The sequence below is a fragment of the Fundulus heteroclitus genome, chromosome 13, assembly GCF_011125445.2.
Source record: "Fundulus heteroclitus isolate FHET01 chromosome 13, MU-UCD_Fhet_4.1, whole genome shotgun sequence".
Lineage (NCBI taxonomy): Eukaryota > Metazoa > Chordata > Actinopteri > Cyprinodontiformes > Fundulidae > Fundulus > Fundulus heteroclitus.
Window position 1 is genome coordinate 35,909,328 of NC_046373.1, and position 24,356 is coordinate 35,933,683.

General features: G+C 41.2%; 2 protein-coding genes across 3 annotated transcripts in view; one reads left to right on the top strand and one right to left on the bottom strand.

Annotated features, from left to right (window-relative positions):
• The window catches only part of ilf2 (interleukin enhancer binding factor 2), a 36,417-nt gene extending 21,223 nt beyond the window's left edge, over positions 1–15,194 (bottom strand). For both annotated transcript variants that reach the window (XM_036145624.1, XM_036145623.1), the window contains exons 1-7: positions 15,052–15,194; positions 14,500–14,559; positions 5,401–5,443; positions 5,030–5,134; positions 4,859–4,936; positions 4,652–4,754; positions 1,868–1,933 (exon numbers count right to left, since the gene is read on the bottom strand). In XM_036145624.1, coding sequence (XP_036001517.1) covers positions 1,868–1,933; positions 4,652–4,754; positions 4,859–4,936; positions 5,030–5,134; positions 5,401–5,443; positions 14,500–14,559; positions 15,052–15,146 — 550 coding nt within the window. In that variant the 5' untranslated portion in view covers positions 15,147–15,194. The remainder of the gene's footprint in view (positions 1–1,867; positions 1,934–4,651; positions 4,755–4,858; positions 4,937–5,029; positions 5,135–5,400; positions 5,444–14,499; positions 14,560–15,051) is intronic.
• A 1,471-nt stretch (positions 15,195–16,665) lies between these two features.
• LOC118565350 lies at positions 16,666–23,839 on the top strand. Its single transcript, XM_036145621.1, has 2 exons — positions 16,666–23,593; positions 23,669–23,839. The coding sequence occupies exon 1, from the start codon at positions 17,475–17,477 to the stop codon at positions 22,404–22,406; it is 4,932 nt and encodes a 1,643-aa protein (XP_036001514.1). The 5' UTR covers positions 16,666–17,474; the 3' UTR covers positions 22,407–23,593; positions 23,669–23,839.
• Positions 23,840–24,356: the final 517 nt, after the last annotated feature.

The window sequence follows — 24,356 nt, forward strand, 5'->3', positions numbered from 1 at the left end:
AAGAAATAGCAGCATCAATGTTAAAGGGGAAGTCCGGTCAACAAGGAAAAATCAGGGTATCATTAGCTATAACTAAAACTAATACGTTTGTGGTTATTTAATGAACTTATCTTTAATCAATAAGAAAATAAAAACATAAATTGTCGTCTGAATCACTGTGTATGGGGGCTGACATTACTGCCCATATTTGGGCAGTAAGGGGCGTTTGACATCACATCCTGGGGTGTGGAAAAGCGGAAGCGGCGACAGCATTTCTCTCCGCTTTCCATGCAAAGTCAATAGGAGCCGTTCTACATAGCTGCGATCATCAACAATTTTTTCGGATTTCCAGAAGACTTCACCACTGACATTCCCAAGAGCTTTTGCTGAAGAAACAATGCCCACGTGCATGGCCATCGGATGTTCCAACACAACTGGTAAAAGTGGAAAAAACATTGCTTATTTCAACTTCCCGATTCATGAGCCACCGGGCTCATTGCTGGATTGCCAACTTGACCAGAGCGGATTTGCCATCTAAGTTCTGGCCAGAGAGAAAACACGTCATATGCAGCAACCATTTTGAAAAAGAATGTTTTGAACATGACATGAGAGCGAGGATTTTCGGTAAGTTATTTTTTATTTTAGAATTTTTATTTAGAATTTGCGGGGATGGTCACCGAGCAGAGGGGCGGAGGGATACCACATGTGATGTGGTATCCCTCCGCCCCGGCATGTGCTGGAACGCTTTTATATTTTAATATTTATACAATAATGACCACCTGCCCTATTTACTAGAGGGCAAATATATAACTTAAGTCACTTCAGCGCGATCTCTCCTCCGCTGTGTGTGTGTGCGCGCGCTCTGCTGCAGCGCCGGCAAAGCCGTCCTGCGGCGGAGCGCGCGCACACACACACACACACACGCGTGTATACATATATATTGTAGGACCCGACTGAGTTTGCACTGGAAATGGGTACGCTGGATTCCGTCAAAAGTCCGGTTTCTGTCAAGAAACTCTTCTAAAAAAATCCATATCGCTATCAGATGATGATAGCTCCACGGAGCTCCCATCACTGTCACTTAGTACTTCATCACTCTCTGCTTCGTACAGAGCACCAGTCGTCGCCATGTTGGAAAATAGTGCGCCGTGACAAACAAAGCTTGAAACTTGCTCAACTGCGGGTCCGCCGAGTGACGTCAAAAAATGGGAGGTGACAGTACTATTCTTGACCAAGATGGATTCCTCCACATAAACATGATTAAATGAAAATTATTCATAATTAAAAAAACGTATATTTTTTTGCACAGTATGTAGTAGTTTTATATTTAAAGTACTTTCAGCAGTTTGAATTCTGATTTTGACCGGACTTCTCCTTTAACGCTTGCTTCCTCGATGCGAGCCGCCATTGCTATCTGAATCAAAACAGTCTCACGTCACGGTCGCTTCTCCACTACGTCACATCTATGAAACTCCAGCCTTGCATCCTGATTGGCTAGACAATAAAATTGGTTGGAGAAATCACTCTCTATGGGAGATGTCCCAGATGTATGTGAGTGAAGCTAGGCGGAGCAGCATCCATCTGGCGAGGGTCAGGTTAATAATCTATACCCGCACATTGCACTTCTTAAAGTTCTTTGTTTTATGGTGCTTCAAGGTGTTCTTTATTTTATCTCTAACATCCATAGAAAATCTCCAGAGTGAATAAAACCCATCTATTCAGACTCTTAGAGCGCCATCAGTATGAGCTCATACAAATGTATCCACAGTTTGTTTGAATTGTACCAAATAATATTAATGAAAAAAAAAAAAAAAAAAAAAAACAGTGAAGGGAATGTAGGCAAAGCTGGTGACTTATTACAACCTCCTGTCTTTCCCACTGTCATTACCTTCTGTGGGGTCCTGAGTGCGAAGGGTCTCCACCACTTTGTTCCCAAGAGCAGCTACTGCCTCCACTGTTGAAAATTAAAAACACACATTACTACCAAATTACCAACTGCTGTCCAAGGAAACTCTTGACTATCACATCAAGTTGATTTAAGGGTTGCATACAGCATTGCAATTTTGTAGACTGAACTAATCCATCACTGCTATTTCTCTGCAGTTCAGTAACTGAAAAAGCAGAAAGTTAGATCATCAATGAACTTTAGTTTTTTAGCTGTTCCTTTTCCGATTGAAATTGAAATGTTTATTTATCCTCACATTCCCCCCTTTTTACTGCTATTCTGGGATGCACCTGAGAGCAACTCGTTTTAGTGCTGTCTCTTTAAAGCTAAGCTTGCATCCATAAATGTCTAATTGGTACTGACTCTTCAGCCAAAACAGAAGCGTGTCAGAGTTTGACATAAGTGCTGTTCAAATAGTGTAGTCAGTTAAAGAGGTAGGAAAAGGAGTGTGACCAGGATCATCCATATGCGTTTTCATCACAATGACGTACAAGTTGAAGGCTGTCCGAAATCAGCACAGCAGTCTGATGCTCCTTTCCTCCCCATAGAGTTCTTGCTGTTGACCTCATGAAGGGTCAAGGGACAGGAGCTAGAATGAACGTTTTCAGATGCAACCTGAACTACATGTCGTCTTTAAAGCCATGATACACAAGCCTCAAGGATTCTATATATACACACACACACACACACATACACACACACATACATACATACATACACACACACACACACACATATATATATACACACACACACACACACACATATATATATACACACACACACACACACACATATATATACACACACACACACATATATATATATATACACACACACACACACATATATATATATACACACACACACACATATATATATATACACACACACACACACATACATACATACATATACACACACACACACACACACACACATACACACACACATACATACATACACACACACACACATATATATATATATACACACACACACACACACACACACACACATATATATATACACACACACACACACACATATATATATATACACACACACACACACACACATACATATATATACAGTGTGCGATTTGCAAAAAAAACAGGGGGGGGGGGATCATTTCCTCGATTAATCACATAATGTTGATAGGTAACTCGAGATTAATTGCAAATTAATTGTATGTTTTATCCTTTTATTTCTGAAAGTGTAATAGCCTGTTTGGGCATTTTAATATGCAATTTTGTAATAAATGACACTAATAAAATACATGCTTGTACAAAAAATATTTTTATTTTGTTATTTTTCAAGCACTTTTGAGAATTGAAATGAAAACATCCTAATGCCAAATGTTAAACTCTGGACTATGATGGCTAAATGACTAATCATGCCGCCCTGATGTTTACACAATGTGTAAATAAATGTGTAAATAAATACCATGCCGATATATTTTTTTGCCTCTTAAACAAAGATAGACATGGTATTAGGCATTAATAAAAAATTTACATTTCAATAAAGTCATAAGTTTTATTGTTCGTTTTTTCACTCTCTCTCACACACACACACACACACACACACACACACACACACACACACACACACACAAACATCTAATTCTGAGCTTTCACACCAACAATAACTTCTTTGAATATTTTTGCTTGCTGTTTATATCCATATTCATAGTTTAAGCCTGGAAAAAGGTTTTAAATCTCCAGGTCATTCCAGTCTTACTGTTTGCTTGCAACTAGGCAGGAGCTTAATACCCTGAATGAGACTGTTTAGCAACTGTTTAGTAACTCCAGGTCCTTCGTTTGGCAAATACAGAGAAAATAAATTAATAAGCATTAAAGTACAGTTTATGGGTTGGGTTTCTGCAATGTTATCAGCATGTTAAAAGCTCATCTTCAGAACCCATGTCTGCTCAAAATGGTGATCTGCACCAAGTAATCTACTTTCAGCAGTTATCACCGGTTATTGCACCGTAAACTGCGGAAAATACGTGCAGAGTTGCTCTGTCTGCCTTTATTACCGTCGGCTCCTATGGCGGAAGGATATTTCAGCTGGATACAAAGTGTCTAGTGCAGGCAGGTCTCTTAATAACCGCTGTCTCGTCACTTATTTTAGAGCACAAATAAGCTATTTTACTTTCAGAAATGTGCCCAAAAAACCGCACCCAGTGACTTATAAAATTTACAAGCGCCTTTTGAATAAAAGAAGCCCAAAGTCACATGAAATGAACAGTCTGTGCAACAGTGAGCGCGGGTCTGTTTTGCTACTGTCTGTAGCTCTCTTGAAACTACGGAAAGCGCCGAGGGTAAAAGAAACCTCAGTCCGGAGAGCGCGGTGAGGAAAAACATTAGGGAACGGTGTGTGTGTGTTTTGACGCGCAATTAACGGCGACAAAAAAAAAAATAAATGTCGGCGTTGTGGTCTAATGCGTTAAAACTGACAGCCCTAATTTATATACATTTTTAAAATTTAGACCAGAAGGGGGGAGGAATGTATCCCCCCCAGGGATAAAACATAAATGACCAGAGGGGGGGCGTCACAAGCAGAGGGGGGTTAAATCCCCCCCATCCCCCCCGGCAAATCGCACCCAGCATATATACATATATATATACACATATATATACATATACACATATATACACACACACACAAACACATATGAATATGAGAGTGAGCGAGAGCAAGAGAGATTGTATTCCTTTTACGCACAGGTTGGGAGGATTTTCAGGATGACAACCAGGTCAGCAACATTGTGTCCAGTTGTCATGGTACCCTTCTTGTATGAGCCAACCTGACGGACCTCTTCAATTTGCTATTAAGGAATGCAGATATTATTAAGAGCTTAAGGCAATTGTTTATGTTATCAGGAATGTTTAGGAAGAAGTAACTGGTCTAAATGTGAGATGTGTGACTTACCACCTCAAAGTTCCCAGGTGCTACAATCAGGTTGTCGATGACATTATTAATCTTTGTGACTAAAGACAAGATGGAGGACTAAGGTGGAAACAGAATAGGAAACCAATCTGATTAAGACAGTACATTTGGGCGAAAACAACAACATACAATGGTACATTGACGGGGGTGCACCTGCTCTGCAGGTGTGGGGCTTAGGTCCTGGTTTCTCTTCAGCAGACATTCACTGAAAGCCGTCTCATCAGGCATAGGTTTTACTCTGGGGAACGCCATCTCACACTGGTGCCAAAGAAAAATCTGGTTCAGTACTCCTAGCTGCTTATCATTGCCTCTACTTTATTAACAGCTTATTGTTGGACCAGACAGCTGTTGCATGAATAATGGTGATCACTGTCTAGCACTATACAATATGGTAATCCTGTATGTCAAGATATTAAAACATTAGAAATAACCCACCAACGTCTAAAAAATATCTTAGCAATCTACATTTAATTATTCTAACATGAAATTGTCCATTATCACAGTGTGATGACGTTGTCACTTACCACATAAAAATCAAACGGGATGTGTGGTACAAATGGGCGGTAGCTAAACAGTAAAGAATAAATAAGAATTAGTTGTTTAGTATTCATACATCTTCCAAAGACCATCAACCATGGGTTCACAAAGTGTTGCAGCATCAACTCTTCCTATTAACTTTTTTCCAACCGTTTAGTCAGGGCACAATTTTGGTAGTGTTATTTTGGGGCTTCATGTTTTTTGGAATGCTTATAATATAATAAAACACTTTAAAGTTTGTCCAGGTTTAGATTAGCAAATGTTTTAATATTAAGAATTCGATATTTACAGTGATAACCATTCTTGGTTATCACTTGGCTAACCATTTACCCTCAACAAAACAATTTGTTGAGGATAAATAAATAGAAGGAAAACTATTGGACAATCATCAAGAGAAAGGTGATGTATGCACTACACTAAGAATGAAGTTCTATAATATTAACAGAAAATTATCCCAATAATAAATTTTTTTGATGAATTGGAAAAAGTCCATAGAAAATATGTACATAAACACATTCTAGACAACAAAAGATGTGAAAAGGTATTGGTTGTATTGTGCATGATGATGCCAGTATCCATAGCCCAAGTCAGGGGTCACTGATTAAAAATCAGCAGGGTCCGAATATAAAAAATAAAATAAAAAACAACCCATAAAAGTCTGGAAACATTTCTCCCATATTAAAAGGTATACTATGCAACCGGGGTTGATTTTCCAGCGAGGCTCCCCCCAGAGGGCGAAAGTAAAAGTGCACTGTCGTAAGGATGCTCAGCTGTTCTGGTTTCTCCGTCAAGCCAGGCGCGGTTGTTTTGAGCTTAGCAGACAGGCGAACGCAACGAAAAGTCGAAAAAACGGCAGTACAAACAATGACTAACACAGTGAAAGTATGAACATCAAGCTTCCCGCAGTGCTATAGTGTTGTTTTTTTATTATTATTATTATTATTATTATTATTATATGTTGGCGAGACGCTACCGCGGCCGCCTCGCCAAGCCGCGGCCTCGCCAGTTTTATTATTATTTTTTTTTTTATGTTGGCGAGACGCTACCGCCGCGGCCTCGCCAGTTTTATTATTATTATTATTATTATTATTATTATTATTATTATTATTATTATTATTATTATTATTATTATTATTATTATTATTATTATGTGTTGGCAAGACGCTACCCCGGCCGCAGTAGCGTCTCGCCAACATAAAAAAAAAATAAATAAATAATAATAATAAAACTCGATATGCTTGCATGTTTATTTGACGTTAACAGGCGGTTCTTTGTTGTTGCTTTCGCGCGTGCATATAGTGAATGGCAGGGCAAAAACACATGGAGTTCTCGCCGTAAAGCAAGGCCGACTCTCGCGGTCTTGTACGAGACTTCTGAGCCTGTGTGTGCGGGCCGAGGGCTCCTGCAATGGCGTACCGCGCACGTGACGTCACCCACTCAAGAGCAACGCCCCTTTTGCCGCTTAGGTAGGGCATATAGGTAGAGAACGCCCGTAGCAACCAGCTATTACACGCACAACAGAAACAGCGATATAACCGACTTTGCAGCCATTAAACTTTCCCAAGACGATGTCCCAGGCGCACGGATTACTGGTCGCACTGTGGAAGAACACACCAACCTTCAGCTCAAACGATGGCTTGAGTGTCGAGGGCCGAGTTGATCGAACGGTAAGCTTTGTTTTTTTTCCTGCGCGGCGGTCATGGCGTCGTCGGCCGTTTTTTTTTTGTAATAACCGTCCTGGGATCGGTATATGTTTAATGTTTGTCCTATTTGAAATGTTTTTGAGTAAGCCATCCTGGTAGCAGGGTATCAAGTTAGCGCCTGCTACCATGATAGCCTACATGCTATCATAGTAGCAGGCGCTTCAATATTAACATGTCGGCCACCAAAATACTCTTACCTGTTCACTACTTGATGTCGATGGAATTGGGTCAGGATGTTCTTCGGTTGTGCCCTTTCCTCCAACAAAATGCTTGCTACATATGTACGTGAATTTGGTAACTTTTTCCGGGTTGAACTGTTGTGTAGGCTGACCGCACCGGTGTACCCAGCGCACACATTTCTCCTTGGCACTCTTGAAGAAAACATCCTTCATATGCGGCCGATCAGCGTACCTCGAGTCGCTGTTGCACGTTCCATAGCAACAATGTTTAAAAACCATGGTTTTAGATTTGGAAAAAGCAGTCGTTTACCGAGTAAAACCAAGGGTAACGCACGTCTCTTTTACAGCGACACAGCGGCGGACTATGCAAGCTTGCCCTACTGCGTACCACGTGATGTGACGTCATCGTGACGTTACGTTTCTAAAAATAGCTCGCTCGCGGTACGCCATTGCAAGTACGGTATTTCCCCCACAGACCACCAGGGTGGCCGAGAAAACCTTTGTTCGACCTGAAATGACTCATTTAATTATCCAAAACGGTATGGAACATATTAATTAACTGAAAAATGTTGCATAGTATGCCTTTAAAATCTAAAGTGCTTTTTGAACTAGAGAACAACAATCCTTAACAGTTTGGCACAGACAATTTCCTGACATTCACATCTTTTAGAAAATACCTGAACTGTTTTTTTTTTTTTTATGGCTTAATGAGAGAAGTGGGCTTTGCAAGGATTCTAAACCTGGGCTTGAATGGCGACAAAGCCATTCGCAAGCACATATCAAAGTGCTCATTCGTGAGCCTGGATTGATTTTTTTTTTATTACGTTCATGGTGGAGAATGCTGCTTCACAGCAGTAGGTTGAGCCAAGCATACTCAAAATGTGCAGGGCCATCTTTTTGTTGGAGTTGGAAAGGCTGTCTCAGACTCTTTGGATCCAGAAAGATGTAGCATCACACACTCCAACCTGCTCTTATAGCATGACATTAGATTGAAAATCTGCCAGTTCCAGTTAAAGAGATCCTACATTTGCCCACTTAAAGGTCTCACCTGCCTGCTAGGAAAATCCTCAGATCTCAGTGATAAGGAATGGGTTCCTAATGAACAGACTGAGCTGCTATCCTAGGGTGAAACTGTCAAACCGTTTCTCAAAACTGGTGATCAGTTTGTCCACAAATTCAACAAATCCAGCCTTGTTTCCCCTGACCTGTCCCTTGACAGCCAGGAAGTGTGTGCAGCCCCCCTGCAGGTCATCTTTGAATTTCTAGTTTTCTTTGGAATGCCTGGACAGCTGTCATCAGATCACACACTGAATTGTCCTTGCCTTGTAGCTTTGAAATTCAGTTGATTTAAGTGAGATGTCACGTCAACAAGAAAGCTACATAATCCATTGTCTCCATTCAATTACATTTTCAATTTACACAATTATATAATTCATATAGCACAAATTCAAAACATGGCATTTTACAAAGTCAAATTCACACAAATCATCCAGACAGATTGGTCAAAAGGTTCCCATCTAAGGACACCCAGCAGATCACATCAAGTCTTTCACTCCTCCTCATAGAGCGTAGAGCCACAGTGGACAGTCGTCTGCATTGTCGATGGCTTTGCAGCAATCCTTCGTACTGAGCATGCATGAAGCCACAATGGAGAGGCAAACTCCCCTTTAACAGGAAGGAAAACCTCCAGCAGAACCAGAACCAGGCTCAGTGTGAACACTCATCTGCCTCGACCGACTGGGAGTTAGAGACGACAGAGCAGAGAAATGCACACACTGATCCAGGAATAGTTTCTATGTTGCAAATAAAAGGAATCGTGTTGCCTTTTTGCTGCTTCGAATGTTCCAAGAAAGTTTGAATTTCTTGTCAAATGGACCAAAAGCCCTCCAAAACTCTGCCCTTACTCAGCTACTTAACATTATGGGGTTGTTTCAATTACTCCATCTGTAGTGATTGAAACTACTTTTCTCACATCTATTACCCTGTTAACATCTTCTTTATTGCTTGGTAGATATCCTCCCCCCTTGTTTTCTTCTCTATAGATGCTACACCTTACAGGTATAGAAACATTATATTTTTCTTTGTTAACGAATCTCTTTGTCAGTTATATAACTGGACTTTGCATCACATGCAGCCAGGGGCCAAACACTATGCAGGGCTATACCATATTAACACAAGAAGCGGCACAAGTGATGTTAGACAGTCGGACAACATGCTATAATATATAAATGTTTATAATCAGGTTGGGTCCAGATCCGGACCCTGGTCCAGTAATCCGTGACCTCTGGCCTAAAGGCCCCGTTACTGTTCACAGCGAGGAAGAATTTGCATAATGGCTGAAAGAATAGTTGATGCGCCTTCATCTTTAAAGTCCGACGTTTGGGCACATTTTGGTTTTAAAGTCAATGAAAAAAAGCCATGGACTTGACAAAACAAATGCAATATGCAAGTATTGTAATGGTGTAGTACGCTATACTGGAAACACGACCAACTTGCGGGCTCACCTACAGAGGCACCACGCTGACAAGCTAGAAGCACCAAAGATGCAACAGAAACCCGTAGACTCGAAGCAAATGACTTTGGACAACGCCACATATAAGTTTCCATCTACCTCACCCCGTGCCATCAGGATTACTGACTCACTATTCCTTTTAATTCTGCCTGGATTTGCGTCCTTACTGCGTGGTTGAAAATAGAGGATTTCGGTACATGGTAAATACGCTGGAGCCACGTTACGTCATCCCAACCCGTCGCTATATTACCGATATAGCTGTGCCAAAGAAGTACGGAGAAGTGAAAGAACGTGTCAAAACTTCGCTAAGTTCAGCTGCAAGAGTGGCCCTGACGTGTGATGGGTGGACGTCTCGAGCCACAGAATCATATGTGACGATCACGTGTCATTTCATTACCGAGGACTGGGAGCTGAAGGCGTTCGTTTTACAAACAAGAGCCATGCATGAGAGCCATACGGGGACCAACATAGCGGAGTTACTGAAAACGGCGCTGGATGAGTGGGGCATAGCAGCCAAAGACCCAGCCATTGTCACAGACAATGCAGCTAACATGACCATCGCAGCTGAGCTAACTGGCATGTTGCATTTCAAGTGCTTTGCCCACACTCTTAACCTGGCATCACAACGTGCACTAAAGCTTCCCAATGTGGCCCGTTTGTTAGGACGAGTGAGGCGGATAACCAGCTTTTTCAGGCGGAGTGCTACAGCAAGCAATGTCCTGCGACAAAAACAAAAGCTACTTCAGCTGCCTGAACATAAACTAACTGATGTTATAACTAGGGCTGGGTATCATCTAGGATGAGCCGATTCGATACGATTCTCGATACATAGCTCAGCTTGCTTTGATTCCAATATCGATATTTATTACTTTGAATTAATGCTCAGTGATTCAATCACCAAAATCAGCCAAATATTATGTTTATGTTCTATTTATTGATCACAGACATATTAACAGGAAAATAAAGTGCATTTGCTTCAATGCATTTAACGTGTCACAGAAACCAAAAATGTGCCCAAACATCTGATTTTAGGGACAAAGGAGCTTCTAAAATCCTGTCGGCTGTTCCACAAATTCGTCTCACTTGCTCTCCTTCGCTGTGAACTGTAATGGTTGCGCTGTAATAACGCCCCCTAGAGGTTGGGAGGTATATCGATATTGAAAGCCAGAATATCGATATTAAATCGTTTTTAAAAATATCGATATTAATCTTTATATCGATTTTTATGCACAGCCCTAGTCATAACGAGGTGGAACAGCGCTCATGACATGCTCCAACGTTTCCTGGAGCAGCAACCCGCTATATCTGCCGCTCTACTATTTGGTGAAGTAAGGAAGACAGAGAAAGAGGTCTGCACCCTCAGTGAGTCAGACATAACATCTGCTGAGGAGATTGTGGATGCCATGAAGCCCATGAAGACAGCTACACTTGTAATGTCTCAGGAAACCTCCCCAACCTTATCAGTTGTGGCACCACTTCATGTTCATCTCCTCCATGACTTTCAAGAAAACCGATCTGATTCTTCATTAGTGAAAGAAATAAAATCAGCCATTTGTGAGGACCTGAACAAGAGATACAAGGATCAGCAGAGAGAGACTTTGTATGTGTGTGCAGCTATGGATCCAAGATTCAAGGCCCTCCCCTTCCTCTCCGAAGATGAACGCCAGGACATCTTGATAAAATTTTCACTAAGTTACTAATTTATAAAAAAAATATATTTTTTTTAACCCTGTTAAAATGTATAGTTGAATGTTTAGGTTTAATAAAATGCTTATAATGGGTACTTCCATAATGCTTTTTCTTACTTACTTCTATAGGAAGGGGCTGAAACCAAAACTGAGCCTAATGAGGTGCCAGTGAAGGACGACACTTGCGTGAATATCGACAAGCAAGACATTGCTACTAGTCTGCCCACAAAGAAAGCAAGGCAGTCATGCAGTCTAGCAGATCTTCTAGGTCAAACGTACAGTACAGGTACTGCAGCGAGACACAGAACCACACAGGACCAGGCTGAACAGGAGCTGACACAGTACAAAGAAACTGCTCCCATGTCTCTTGCAGGTGACAGTCCACTCAACTGGTGGAAAGAGCACCAGACAGAATATCCACTTTTGTCACGTCTTGCAAAAACCTACCTGTGTACTCCAGTAACAAGTGTCTCTTCAGAACGTGTATTTTCTACTGCAGGAGATATAGTCACTGCACAGAGAAGGGCACTTAACCCAGAACATGTTGACCAACTACTGTTTCTAAACAAAAATATTACGGAGTAGAGTTGCATTTGTAGTAACTTTTTTTACAAATTTTTTTGAGGAAGAGTTCATTGACAATGTCAAATTGACATTCTGTTCTGTTTTTCTTCAGTACTGATGTTTCAGCCAGCAGATTTTGATAGGCTAGTGAAAGTGGGTGTCACTCCTGGTTTTCAGTGTGTTAAAAGCAATATAGTAGCACTTTTTCTTTGTTTAAAAAACTGAAGATGAACATTTTCTAGGTTTCTTTTGCACAAAAAGTTGTTATAAGCTAACTACATTGTCCTAGAAAACTGGGCAAAATTTTGGTTTCTGTAATATATTAAATGTATTGAACCACATGCACTTTATTGCACAGTGTTCAATAAATTGAACATTAATAGAATATTTAGCTGTTTTTGTTGATTGAATGACTTTGAGCATTAATTTAATAGTAGTAAATATCAATATTGGAGTCAAATCAAAGCATGCTGAGCTATATCGAGAATCGTATCGCATCGTGAGCTATGTATCGAGAATCGCATCGAATTGGCTCATCCCAGATGATACCCAGCCCTACTGGAAACCGTGTGGGACGGTAAGGAAGCTAGTATTATTATGAATGTCTGAAATTTGTCTGAATGGAGTGTGAATCGGGACGTGCAGCAGACTGCCGGAAAACCCTCGGACAGTCAGCTGACTGTAAGGGGATGACACGGTCTGCTCATGCGCTCTTTATCAGAAAACTGGGCCAAAAAAAAAAAACAGGCCGAGACCTGCTCAGGAACTGGTCTGCAGTTAGAGCGGTCCGGTGATGTTTAGCGTGGTTCAGTTCAGTCTGCTGACCATTTACACACAAGAGTTATCTCTGTTAAGCCGGGCGTACACTGTACGAGTTTTTCCCCTTTTCGGGCCGATTCTTCAGTCGTGCGAGCATTTTTTGAATCGGGCCGAATTTCAGCTTGATTGTAGAGGGGGGGAGGAGGGGGGACTGGCTTCTCACGACTACCTCCCGATCAGGAATCGGACGGTCGGTGAAAATCAAACAGATTTGAAATTCAGTCGGCTGTCGTGAGGTTTTCGTGAGCGCATCCTGCTGTTCAAGCAGAGCTACGAGGGGGCGCCCTCCCCTCCTCTCCGTCCCCGCCAGCGGAGAGAGGGGAGCGGGCTTCCCTGAAGCGACCTCCGCCCGGTCCGCTTGCGGGGGCATTGGGGAGGGCGGCAACGCGCTGGCCGCCTGTTTCGGCACTCCTCCGCTCGCGGGGGGTGGGGGCCGGGCGACCTGCCGGGCCGCGCGGCCGCCGGTGCGTCTCGTCCCTCCTCTCTCACCTCCGTTCCCCCGACGCCCGGTGCCTCCTGCGGGCCTCGCCAGACCTGGGCTCGACCCCCTGCTCTGGGTCCCTGTCACCTACCGTCGCTCGCCTGCCTCTGTCCCCACAGTGAGCGGTCCCAGAGGGGACACGACGTACAGTGTGAGCAGTCCGGTCGCGTCCGAGCGTCGCGCTGCACAGATCGTGAGCGGTGAACTTTTTAAACCCCGCGGTTCCGTCGCACAGTTTGAGATGTATATAGGTACCACGACTGAAAAACTCGTATAGTGTACGCCCGGCTTTACCGAGCTCGGACTGGTCTCGGCTCGGTTAAAAAAAAAGTGTAGTGTAAACGGGCCTTAAATGGTCATCTAGAAGTTTGCTTGTCTGATGCCATCTCCTCTCTGGCTTTTGATTATTGCACAGTGTCGTTTTTGTCAACGATGACGAAAATATTTTGTTGAGGCCCCTTTTTTTCATAAAGATAACTGATGAGCTAAACATGGATCTTTGATGACGAAAACATGACGAGTCGTGGGTATGTATTATATATATATATATATATATATATATATATATATATATATATATATATATATATATATATATATATATATATATATATATATATATATACATACACACACACACACACACACACACACAAAGACATGGCTGTGCACGTTTGTGCAAGTTCTTTCTGTAAAACTGACAGACCGTAGTAGTCACGTTTGCTCAGTAATGCCTTTATCCAAATACGTTGTCGCCTTTTCTTTTTAGGGCTTTCTGCACACAAAATTGCACATATTGCCAAAGCAGCGCGTTTCTCTCCGGTAATGTTTACAGTAGCAATCGACACTCCCGTCTTCTTCTGTCTATGTTCGGACGTACAGTGTGAGCACTCCGGTCGAGTCCGAGCGTCGCGCCGTACACAGATCGTGAGCGGTGAACTTTTAAACCCCGCGGTTCCATCGCAGTTTGAGATGTATATAAGTACCACGACTGAAGAACTCGTACAGTGTATGCCCGGCTTAACAGTGTAGAGAGAGCAAGACATTGCAGCAGTCCAGGCTCAATGCATACTACTGGCGCATTTGTCACATTGTAGTCACATGGTGTCATTTCTGGTAATTCTTTTACAGCACACTCACCCCTGAATAAGTCCTCCGCGGCCACCAAAGCGGCCCCCCCGGCCTCTGCCGCGGTCTCCTCTGCATATTAACACAAACATGTTACATACGAATCCACAGAAACATACACGCAACTAATGGTAGTTTGCAGGAAAGAAATCATAGCACCCAATTTTAAGAAAAAAGGCGGTCATTATGCTAAATCAAATAAAACTCGTTTCAATGTATGCATCATAAAATTGTTACTTTATTCACTGGGGTGAACTACCATCGTCTTGGGAGGTTAACAAGACATGCTAACAAACGTTAGCCTAAAAAAATATGTCCATTATGTCTACGTGGAAGAACTAAAGATAACCCGCTGAATAGTCTATATTAAATGATGAATGAGAAAAAAAATTCTCAGGAGAGTTTCCAGCTTCCCGCATCGTCATTCATTAATCGCGACGCTAACTTCAATTTAGCCTTCAGCTGCAGCAGCTACCAAGCTAAGCTACCTAAACACAAACACCGAGATCAGTACATAACCTGCTCCAAAATCAACTATACAAGTCCGAATATAATTATAATTACCTCATTGCGTACGACGTTTTGAATGTTAAAATAAACAAAATAGAGAGAGAACTGCACTGAACAGATTCAATGTGTGGAAAGCTAGCACAACACATGTAGCGGCGTCAGAGCACAAGACACCTTTGTTTGTTCTGTCCCGGAAACGGAAACGTCCACCTTCTTCTTCTTGTGATAGTTGGCAAATAACTAGTGGTGTGCATTACCGCCACCAGCTGCTATGGAGTGTGGACTGGAACGACGTAAAAAACAAACAAAAAACAAATTTCCAAATTGAACGACTATGTTTGAAATAATGTATAAAAGCTTGAGTTATTGACTATAAGTTATTGTTGTTGAACTTCACTGTAACGTTTTAACAGGATTTAACTTTGTTTTCACTGTAGAAAGACTGTTCACTGAATTCTTTCATTGCTCTATTTGTTCTATAGGTTCACCTTTTCCACAATCTCTCAATTTCTTTTATAATTTTTCTTTCACTGTTTTTAGGCTTTTTAGTATTTGAAATGTATAATTTTTTTATTATTTTCATTTTGTGTTATTTATTTTGTATGTATATACACAGTGTGCGAAATACCTGTCAATATTTGTGTGGGGGGGGGGGGGGGGGGGTGGGGGGGGAGGTCCCCATCTCCCGATTATTGCAATACCAATCTACATTTTTTCAATATGCAGTAGGCCTATAACATTACAATGTCAAAGTCAACTTTAATGTCAATTCTTCACATTCACAAGAAATGCAAGGACTCGAGAGGACGTTCCTCATTCACCAACAGTGAAACAGATAAAGTGCACAGGCACAACAGATAAGATCAGGTTCTAATACTAAAATTTAAACATTCAATTTCACAATAAAATGTACAATAATATAAAATATACAATACTTATGCTAGTGCACAAAGGCAGATGGTAAAGACAGCAGAAAAATTATTATTATTATTATTATTACCAATTATGTAAGATATATTTGTAACAGTAACACTGCAAATTAACAGTAAAGTAGTGCAGGAGACAGTTTGTCCGCAGTGTAAGTGACAGTGAAATGATTTATTTCTTGGAAAAATTTATGTTTATTTCAGATTATGTATTTTAAGTTGTTTAGTTCAAATTTTGAGGTTTATGTAAAATTATTGTATTTTATTTCTTTTGAAACCATTTGTTGAAAGTTATCGCGAGATTTGCGTATATAAGAAAGATAGCGAGATTTGCATGAGAGAAGGAGCAGAAATCTGGGAAAGAGTAGCAGTCTCGTATTTCCTGTAGCTGTAAAGGTATTTGTATTTATGTTTGTAATATTTTGTAAATTTATTGGTTATGGTGTTTTAATTACTTAATATTTAATTTAGAGTGGACAAAGAAGAATTAATCTATTAAAGACCTCCGAAGTGGCAGGCGGTCACGAGGTAACTTTGTTACAGTATGTGTCACCTGACTGTCTGTAAATGTATCCATTTCTAAAGCTTGTCTTTATTTTTGTAGTTTTCACGGCGTTTATTAAAGAGCCCGTTTTGAAGGAAGCCGTGCCAGTGTTGTCACTTTGGAGCAACAGTGAAAACTCCTCCAGCCAGCGCCGGTTACAAACCGTTAAGACGACAGCAGCCGCAGTGAGTGACAGTGTAACTCTCCAGCCAGCGCCGGTTAGGACCGTTAAAGAGGACGGCCGCTGCAGTGAGTGACGGTGCCGTGGTGTAACACAAGAGGGCGCCATTTGTCAAGCTCACCGTTTTCAAGAAACCAAGCACAGCAGCAACAACCTTGTACATCAGAAGTTCGGTGGAAATGAATTAAGGACAGTGTTAAAAGTAGAATAAGAGTGGATTAGGTGAAGTTTAAAGCCACATAAGTTTCTACAACACATTTGTCAAAAGGTTACTTATTCTCTACCGAACTTCAAAGTGATGTGTTGTTGTTAAGGAAAGAGTGTTGTGTATGTATCTTGAGGTCAAACTAAGTGGGAAGTTAACAAATTTCTTTAAGTTGAAATACATCTGTATTAAGAGTGAATCTCATTACAGCTACAGTATAAAGTAATATTCAAGTCACATAAGTTAGAAATTTGAAGGAGTATTTTGCAATTTAAAAAGAGCATTTAGTGACATTTAACCAGACTTATAAAATGACTGACAAAGATCATAAAGAACTCTATGCTCTAACAAGTACTGAAGTGGAGGAAAATGATAATGAGCAAATCTCAGAACCACAGACTGTTCGAAGAAGTGAAAGAGTTAGAACGTTAACCGAAAAGGGTAAAGAGCTTCAAGAGGAGAAACTTAAAATGCTTCAACACAGATATGCAGTCGGTTTTGAAAAATGGAGATATGAAGCAAGACTGAGCAAAGTAATATTAAGAAAAGAAGCTTCAGACAGTGAATTAAAGGAGCTGATTAACAATGTAAACGTCACCTGCATATATATGCAAACCATTTATGAAGAAATACGGCAAATACACACTCCTGGTGCACACGTCTCAAACACACGCAAGGCGCAAAGTAGATGCATGTACATCACTTTCTGCATTTATTGTCAGAAGAGCTGAGAAACAACTGCAAGGAGACTCTGCAGAAGGCGACGAAGAGCCGTGGCCAGATTTTGGGTCATGCTTAGGATCTGAAAGTACGACATCAAGGTCAAAATCCAGAAGCTCTAAAGGTAGTTCAGGTAGTTCACAAACAACCAAGAGATTGGAAGCAGAGGCGGAGGCAGCTGCATCTCAAGAAATATTAGCAGTTATGGAAGAGCAAGAAAAAGAAACGATTCAGTTACAAAAACTAGAACGCGAGAATTTGGAAAGGCAGCAAGCAATGGAAGCGCAGCGGAGAAAGATTGAACGCTTGGAAGAAGTTAAAAAATTGAATGCCGCAAAGGCACGGGTAAAGGTTTATGATGAAGCTGAAAGTATTTCTGAAAGTCAGAGTTCATCACAGAGCATTAAAGCAGAAAGTGAAATCCAAGCAATCCCTGTCACAGCACACAGTTCTTCTCCAGCTCTAAATATTACCCATTTCCATAATGCTAAAATTGTTGAATCTATGCCACATAATCCTACAGTAATAAACCAAGCCCAAGAAAGTCCTGCTGAACAACCTAAGGCCACCATAAGCCAAACACTTAATGCATCAAGTCCACCATTCATCCCTCAAGCCACACAGGTTTCCTCTGTTGCAGCTCAACAACAGTCAAATTATGAGCTAGTTGGCATACTAGCAGAAGCAATAAGCGCTAATCGTCTTCCAACTCCAGAACCTGCATTGTTCACTGGTGACCCCTTAAAGTTCAAAGATTGGCAGTTGTCCTTTGAAACCCTGATAGAAAGGAAAAACATTCCAAAGAATGAGAGACTCTATTATCTCAGAAAGTATCTTGATGGACCCGCGAAGAAAGCAGTTGAAGGTTTTCTTCTAGTGGGGACACATGAAGCATATGACTCAGCTTGGAAAGTGCTGGAAAAACGTTTTGGAGATCTATTCACCATAGGAAAATGCTTCAGAGACAAGCTTCAAAGTTGGCCTAAAATAAACTCCAAGGATGGAAGTGAGTTGAGAGAATTTGCTGACTTCCTGAAGAATCGTGAAGCTGCAATGTTACACATAAGGTCACTGGAGATTCTCAATGATTGTATGGAAATCCAGAAACTCTTGCTAAAACTTCCAGATTGGTTGACCACAAGATGGAACCGGACAGCCATGAAAATAAGAAGGGCTAGTGATGGAGAATATCCATCTTTTCATGTGTTTGCTGATTTTGTATCCACTGAAGCAGACTTAGCATGTGATCCTATAGCATCAGTGCAAGCTCTTAGAGGTTTGGAAATAAGTAAACCCAAACAATTACGCAACCAAGTCATCCAAGCAAAAACGCTAACAACAAACTCAAACAACACAAATACTGTGACCTGTCCTTTCTGCAAAAGAAATGGTCACACCCTTGATAAATGTTTCAAATTCACAGAAACCCCACTCCAAGACCGTATCAAGTTTGCACAAGCAGAAAGGCTGTGTTTTGGATGTTTAGAGAGAGGACATCATTCCAAGAAGTGTGACAAAAAGAGCACATGCGAAAAATGTCAAAGGAGACATCCAACATGTCTGCACAATGACGCGTTCATTGAGCGTAACAGGGTAATACCTGCAGTGAGTGAAAAGTCTCCAGACAACGACGAAGCTGACGCTGAAGAAGGAGACAAACCATCGGTGGCGATCTCTAACAGGGTAACTCAAGCAACTTCAAGCACGTTGACATCCTCTATTCTACCTGTATGGGTTTCATCAAAGAACGACCCAGACAGAGAGGTTTTAGTTTATGCACTACTTGATTCACAAAGTGATACATCCTTCATCTTGGATGAAGTAGCCCAAGGTCTTGACACAAATAAAAGTAAAGTCAATCTGTGCTTGTCAACTATGTTCACCAAGTCAACAGTTATAACATGTGACAAGCTGGTAAACCTTCAAGTTAGAGGATATAAAGATGAAAAAAGAATTACACTGCCACCAGTATATACAAGAGAGTTTATCCCTGTCAACAGATCACATATCCCAACGTCTGAAACCGCCTTAAAGTGGCCTCATCTGGAAAAGCTGGCAGATAAGCTACCTCCACTGCTCAAATGCGAAGTTGGTCTACTTATCGGCTATAATTGTCAACAAGCCCTCCTACCACGCAAAGTTCTTGCAGGCAAAGAGAACCAACCTTACGCACAGTTAACTGATCTTGGCTGGAGCATAGTTGGTTGCTCATCTCAATCTCAAAATCACAACGATGTCATCGGTACAAGTCACAGAATAATTGTTCGTGAAGTATTCCCTGTTTCACAACCAGCAGTTGAACTCAAGAAACAAGTATATTTTGTATGCAGAACTCAAGTAAAGGAAGCCAGTCCAACTGATGTGATTAAGGCTTTGGAATCCGATTTTTCTGAACATGCATCAGATGAAAATCCAGTTTCACAGGAAGACATTTTGTTCATGTCAAAGGTGACCAAAGGTATAAAACAGAAGAACGATGGTCATTACGAACTCCCGTTACCATTCAAAACAGACAATCCGAATCTCCCAAACAACAAGCAAAGTGCTGAACACAGATTGTCTTCATTGGAACGTCGACTAAGAAGGGATGAGAAATACTATAAAGATTATTTCAAGTTCATGAACGATATTATAACTCGCGGAGATGCAGAAAAGGTGCCAGAACATGAGCTAAACAACAAGACAGCATGGTACATCCCGCATCACGGGGTTTACCACCCCCACAAACCAGAGAAAATACGTGTGGTTTTTGACTGTTCTGCACACTTCCAAGGAACATCTCTCAACGATCATCTATTGACTGGACCAGATCTCACCAACACATTGGTTGGAGTGTTATGCCGATTTAGAAAGGGCCTCGTCGCCATTATGTGTGATGTGGAAAGAATGTTCCACCAATTCTATGTCATTAAGGAACATCAAGATTATTTAAGATTTCTTTGGTGGGACAAAGGCAATTTAAACTCCGCACCTTCAGTTTACAGGATGAAAGTACATCTTTTTAGAGCAGCATCATCTCCTGGATGTTGTAATTTTGGACTCAAACACATTGCATTACAAGGTAGAAACAAGTTCAGCAAAGAGACTGTTGAATTCATCCAAAGAGGTTTTTACGTTGACGATGGACTTACTAGTGTAACATCAACAGCCAAAGCTATACAGCTGGTCAAAGAGTCAAGGGAACTTTGCAAAACAGGAAACCTACATCTGCATAAGTTTGTGTCAAACAATAAAGAGGTGCTTGCAACAATTCCCCAGGAAGAACAAGCTCAGTCCAAAGATCAGAACATGGCTTTTGGAGAACTCCACATTGAACGTGCACTTGGAGTACAATGGCGCATAGAAGCAGACCAATTCCAGTTCAGAGTTCAAGTTAAAGAAAACCCATTGACCAGAAGAGGGGTACTTTCGACTGTTGCTTCCATCTATGACCCTCTTGGGTTCGTCGCCCCTTTCACATTGATTGGAAAGCAAATACTCCAAACATTATGCAAAGACAAGGTCAACTGGGATGATGATCTTCCAGACCACATTCTACCACGATGGGAAGCATGGTTGAGAGACCTGCCTAAGCTGGCAGCTCTGAAGATCCCACGAAGCTACTCACAAGACATCAACATCATACAGTATGAATTGCATAACCTCTCGGATGCGAGCCTCGACGGTTATGGTGCATGTTCATACCTTAGAGCAATAAGCAAGGAAGGACAGATAAGCTGTTCACTCGTCATGGGAAAAGCGAGAGTTACACCCATCAAACAAATGACCATCCCAAGACTCGAACTGTCGTCGGCTGTAACTTCAGTCCGAAACGCGGATGTAATTAAACAAGAACTGGAAATCAAAAATCTACTAGAATATTATTGGACGGATTCACAAGTCGTACTGGCATATATAGGCAAAGACGCTAAAAGATTTCACACATTCGTTGCCAATCGGATTCAACGAATAAGACAAAGTACAAGTCCTGAAAAATGGCAGCATGTCAGCTCAGCGGAAAATCCGGCTGATCACGCCTCAAGGGGTTTAAATGCTGCACAACTGAAAGAATCAAACTGGTTGAAGGTTCCAGATTTCCTTTGGAAAAAAGATCTTCCAATAAAAAAGGAAATGGTGGGAGAAGTTGAAGGGACAGATCCTGAACTCCGTACAGGTCATGCACACACCGTGCAGTCAAAACAAGTAAGCCCTGTTCTAGAGCGTCTAAAGAAGTTCTCTGATTGGTCGAGAGCTGTAAAGGCTATTGCCAGACTCAAACGATGCATAAAAGAGTTTAAAGGTGTTCAAGAAAGAACAAACAAAACAACAGATCTTGAAGAGAGAAGAGACACAGAAGTTTTCATTATCAAGCTAGTGCAAAAGGAAGCTTTTACTGAGGAAATACAGAAAATCAGATCTCAGAAGGAAAATTCTCTGCACAAGCATAAGAGACTAAAGCAACTAAATGCTTTCTTGGACAAGTCCGATGTTCTCAGGGTGGGAGGAAGATTGTCCCAATCAGCCTTGCATCATCATGTCAAACATCCCGCAATTCTTACCAAGGAGTCCCATGTATCAGCTCTCCTCGTTAAACACTTCCATGAACGTGTACATCATCAAGGAAGAGGCATGACCATAAATGAATTGCGTGCAAATGGCATATGGATTTTAGGATGTGGAAGTATGGTTTCTTCGCACATTTACCACTGTGTTAAATGTAGGCGATATAGAAAGACCACAAATGTCCAACAGATGGCAGAGTTACCAGAAATAAGAACAAAAACAGCACCTCCTTTTACATATTGCGGTGTTGACTGTTTTGGCCCATTCATGGTAAAGGAAGGAAGAAAGTAAGTCAAAAGATATGGATTATTGTTCACCTGCTTATGTTCACGAGCTGTGCATATTGAAACACTTGATGACTTATCAACTGATGCTTTCATGAACGCTCTTCGGGTTCTGATTGCCATAAGAGGTCCTGTTCGACAACTAAGATGTGACCAAGGGACAAATTTTATGGGAGCCAGAAGAGAGTTTTTGGAGCTAATGAAGGATATGGACCAAGAACCACAAAGAGCTATTGGTTGCGAGTTTGTGATGAACGTTCCATCAGCTAGCCACATGGGAGGCATCTGGGAACGGCAAATTCGAACAGTACGAAGCATACTAACAGCAATGTTAGATAAATTCTCAAACAGACTTGATACAACTAGTCTACGAACGCTCTTTTACGAGACAATGGCCATCATTAACAGCAGACCCTTAAGTGTGGAGTATCTTAATGATCCCTTGGGTCCAGAGCCTTTAACTCCCAATCACCTATTAACGATGAAGTCTTCAGTTATTCTCCCCCCTCCAGGACAGTTTTGCAGAGAGGATTTGTACTTGAACAAAAGATGGAGAAGAGTACAATTTCTAGCAAACGAGTTTTGGCAAAGATGGAAACGAGAATATCTGCTAAATCTCCAACAGCGACAGAAATGGCAGAAAGTTTCACGGAACCTCCACATTAATGACATTGTGATCCTACAAGATGATAATGCTCCAAGATGTAAATGGAAGCTAGCTCTAGTAGTAGAGACTCTAGAGAGCCCAGACGGCAAGGTTCGAAAGGTGAAACTAAAGACAAGTGAAACGACATTTGACAAAGGAAAACCACTGACAAGGTTGATATATTTAGAAAGACCTATTCATAGGGTAGTGACGTTACTTGAGACTAATACAGAGTAAAACAGACTTTAATTCTGACATTCATTGAAAAATCACATTGAAACAAATTAGTGATTTTGGTGGGAGTGTAAGTGACAGTGAAATGATTTATTTCTTGGAAAAATGTATGTTTATTTCAGATTATGTATTTTAAGTTGTTTAGTTAAAATTTTGAGGTTTATGTAAAATTATTGTATTTTATTTCTTTTGAAACCATTTGTTGAAAGTTATCGCGAGATTTGCGTATATAAGAAAGGTAGCGAGATTTGCATGAGAGAAGGAGCAGAAATCTGGGAAAGAGTAGCAGTCTCGTATTTCCTGTAGCTGTAAAGGTATTTGTATTTATGTTTGTAATATTTTGTAAATTTATTGGTTATGGTGTTTTAATTACTTAATATTTAATTTAGAGTGGACAAAGAAGAATTAATCTATTAAAGACCTCCGAAGTGGCAGGCGGTCACGAGGTAACTTTGTTACAGTATGTGTCACCTGACTGTCTGTAAATGTATCCATTTCTAAAGCTTGTCTTTATTTTTGTAGTTTTCACAGCGTTTATTAAAGAGCCCGTTTTGAAGGAAGCCGTGCCAGTGTTGTCACTTTGGAGCAACACGGAGTAATTCTTTTTTGAGGGAGGGGGGGGGGGGGTCAGCAGGCTAGGCTGCTTCACTAAGACCACAACCAAACACAAGGCTTACATACAGGACAATTTATAAAATTGCCTCTTACCTTAAGTTAGAATTGACCAAAATGCCTTGGCTCAACTTCTTGTGGTTGCCGTCCTGGTTTCCAGGAATAAGAGAGGCGATGTCCTGCTTTAATCCAGCTTCTGACGAATGGAACTGGGTCGAATTTGTCCAGGGGAGGTCCATTGAGGTCCACAAACAGGAGTGAAGACATGCTGTCTTCGCGCAATCTGTTCCGCGTCTGGTTGGCCGTGTTATTAACTGCGGAAAAGCCTAAATGCTTATCAAGAGCTTTGAGCATCAGCACCAAATTTGACTCCGGTAATCGCTTTGTTAGAGACGCAATCACTGATTCATAAAACCGAGACCTGTTTATTTTCGCCCTGCCTTGCTCTACGCCTTTATAAAGGCC

Excerpts from the sequence above, each read along its gene's own strand:
- LOC118565350 (XM_036145621.1), top strand. The coding sequence starts at position 17,475 with ATGAAGAAATACGGCAAATACACACTCCTGGTGCACACGTCTCAAACA.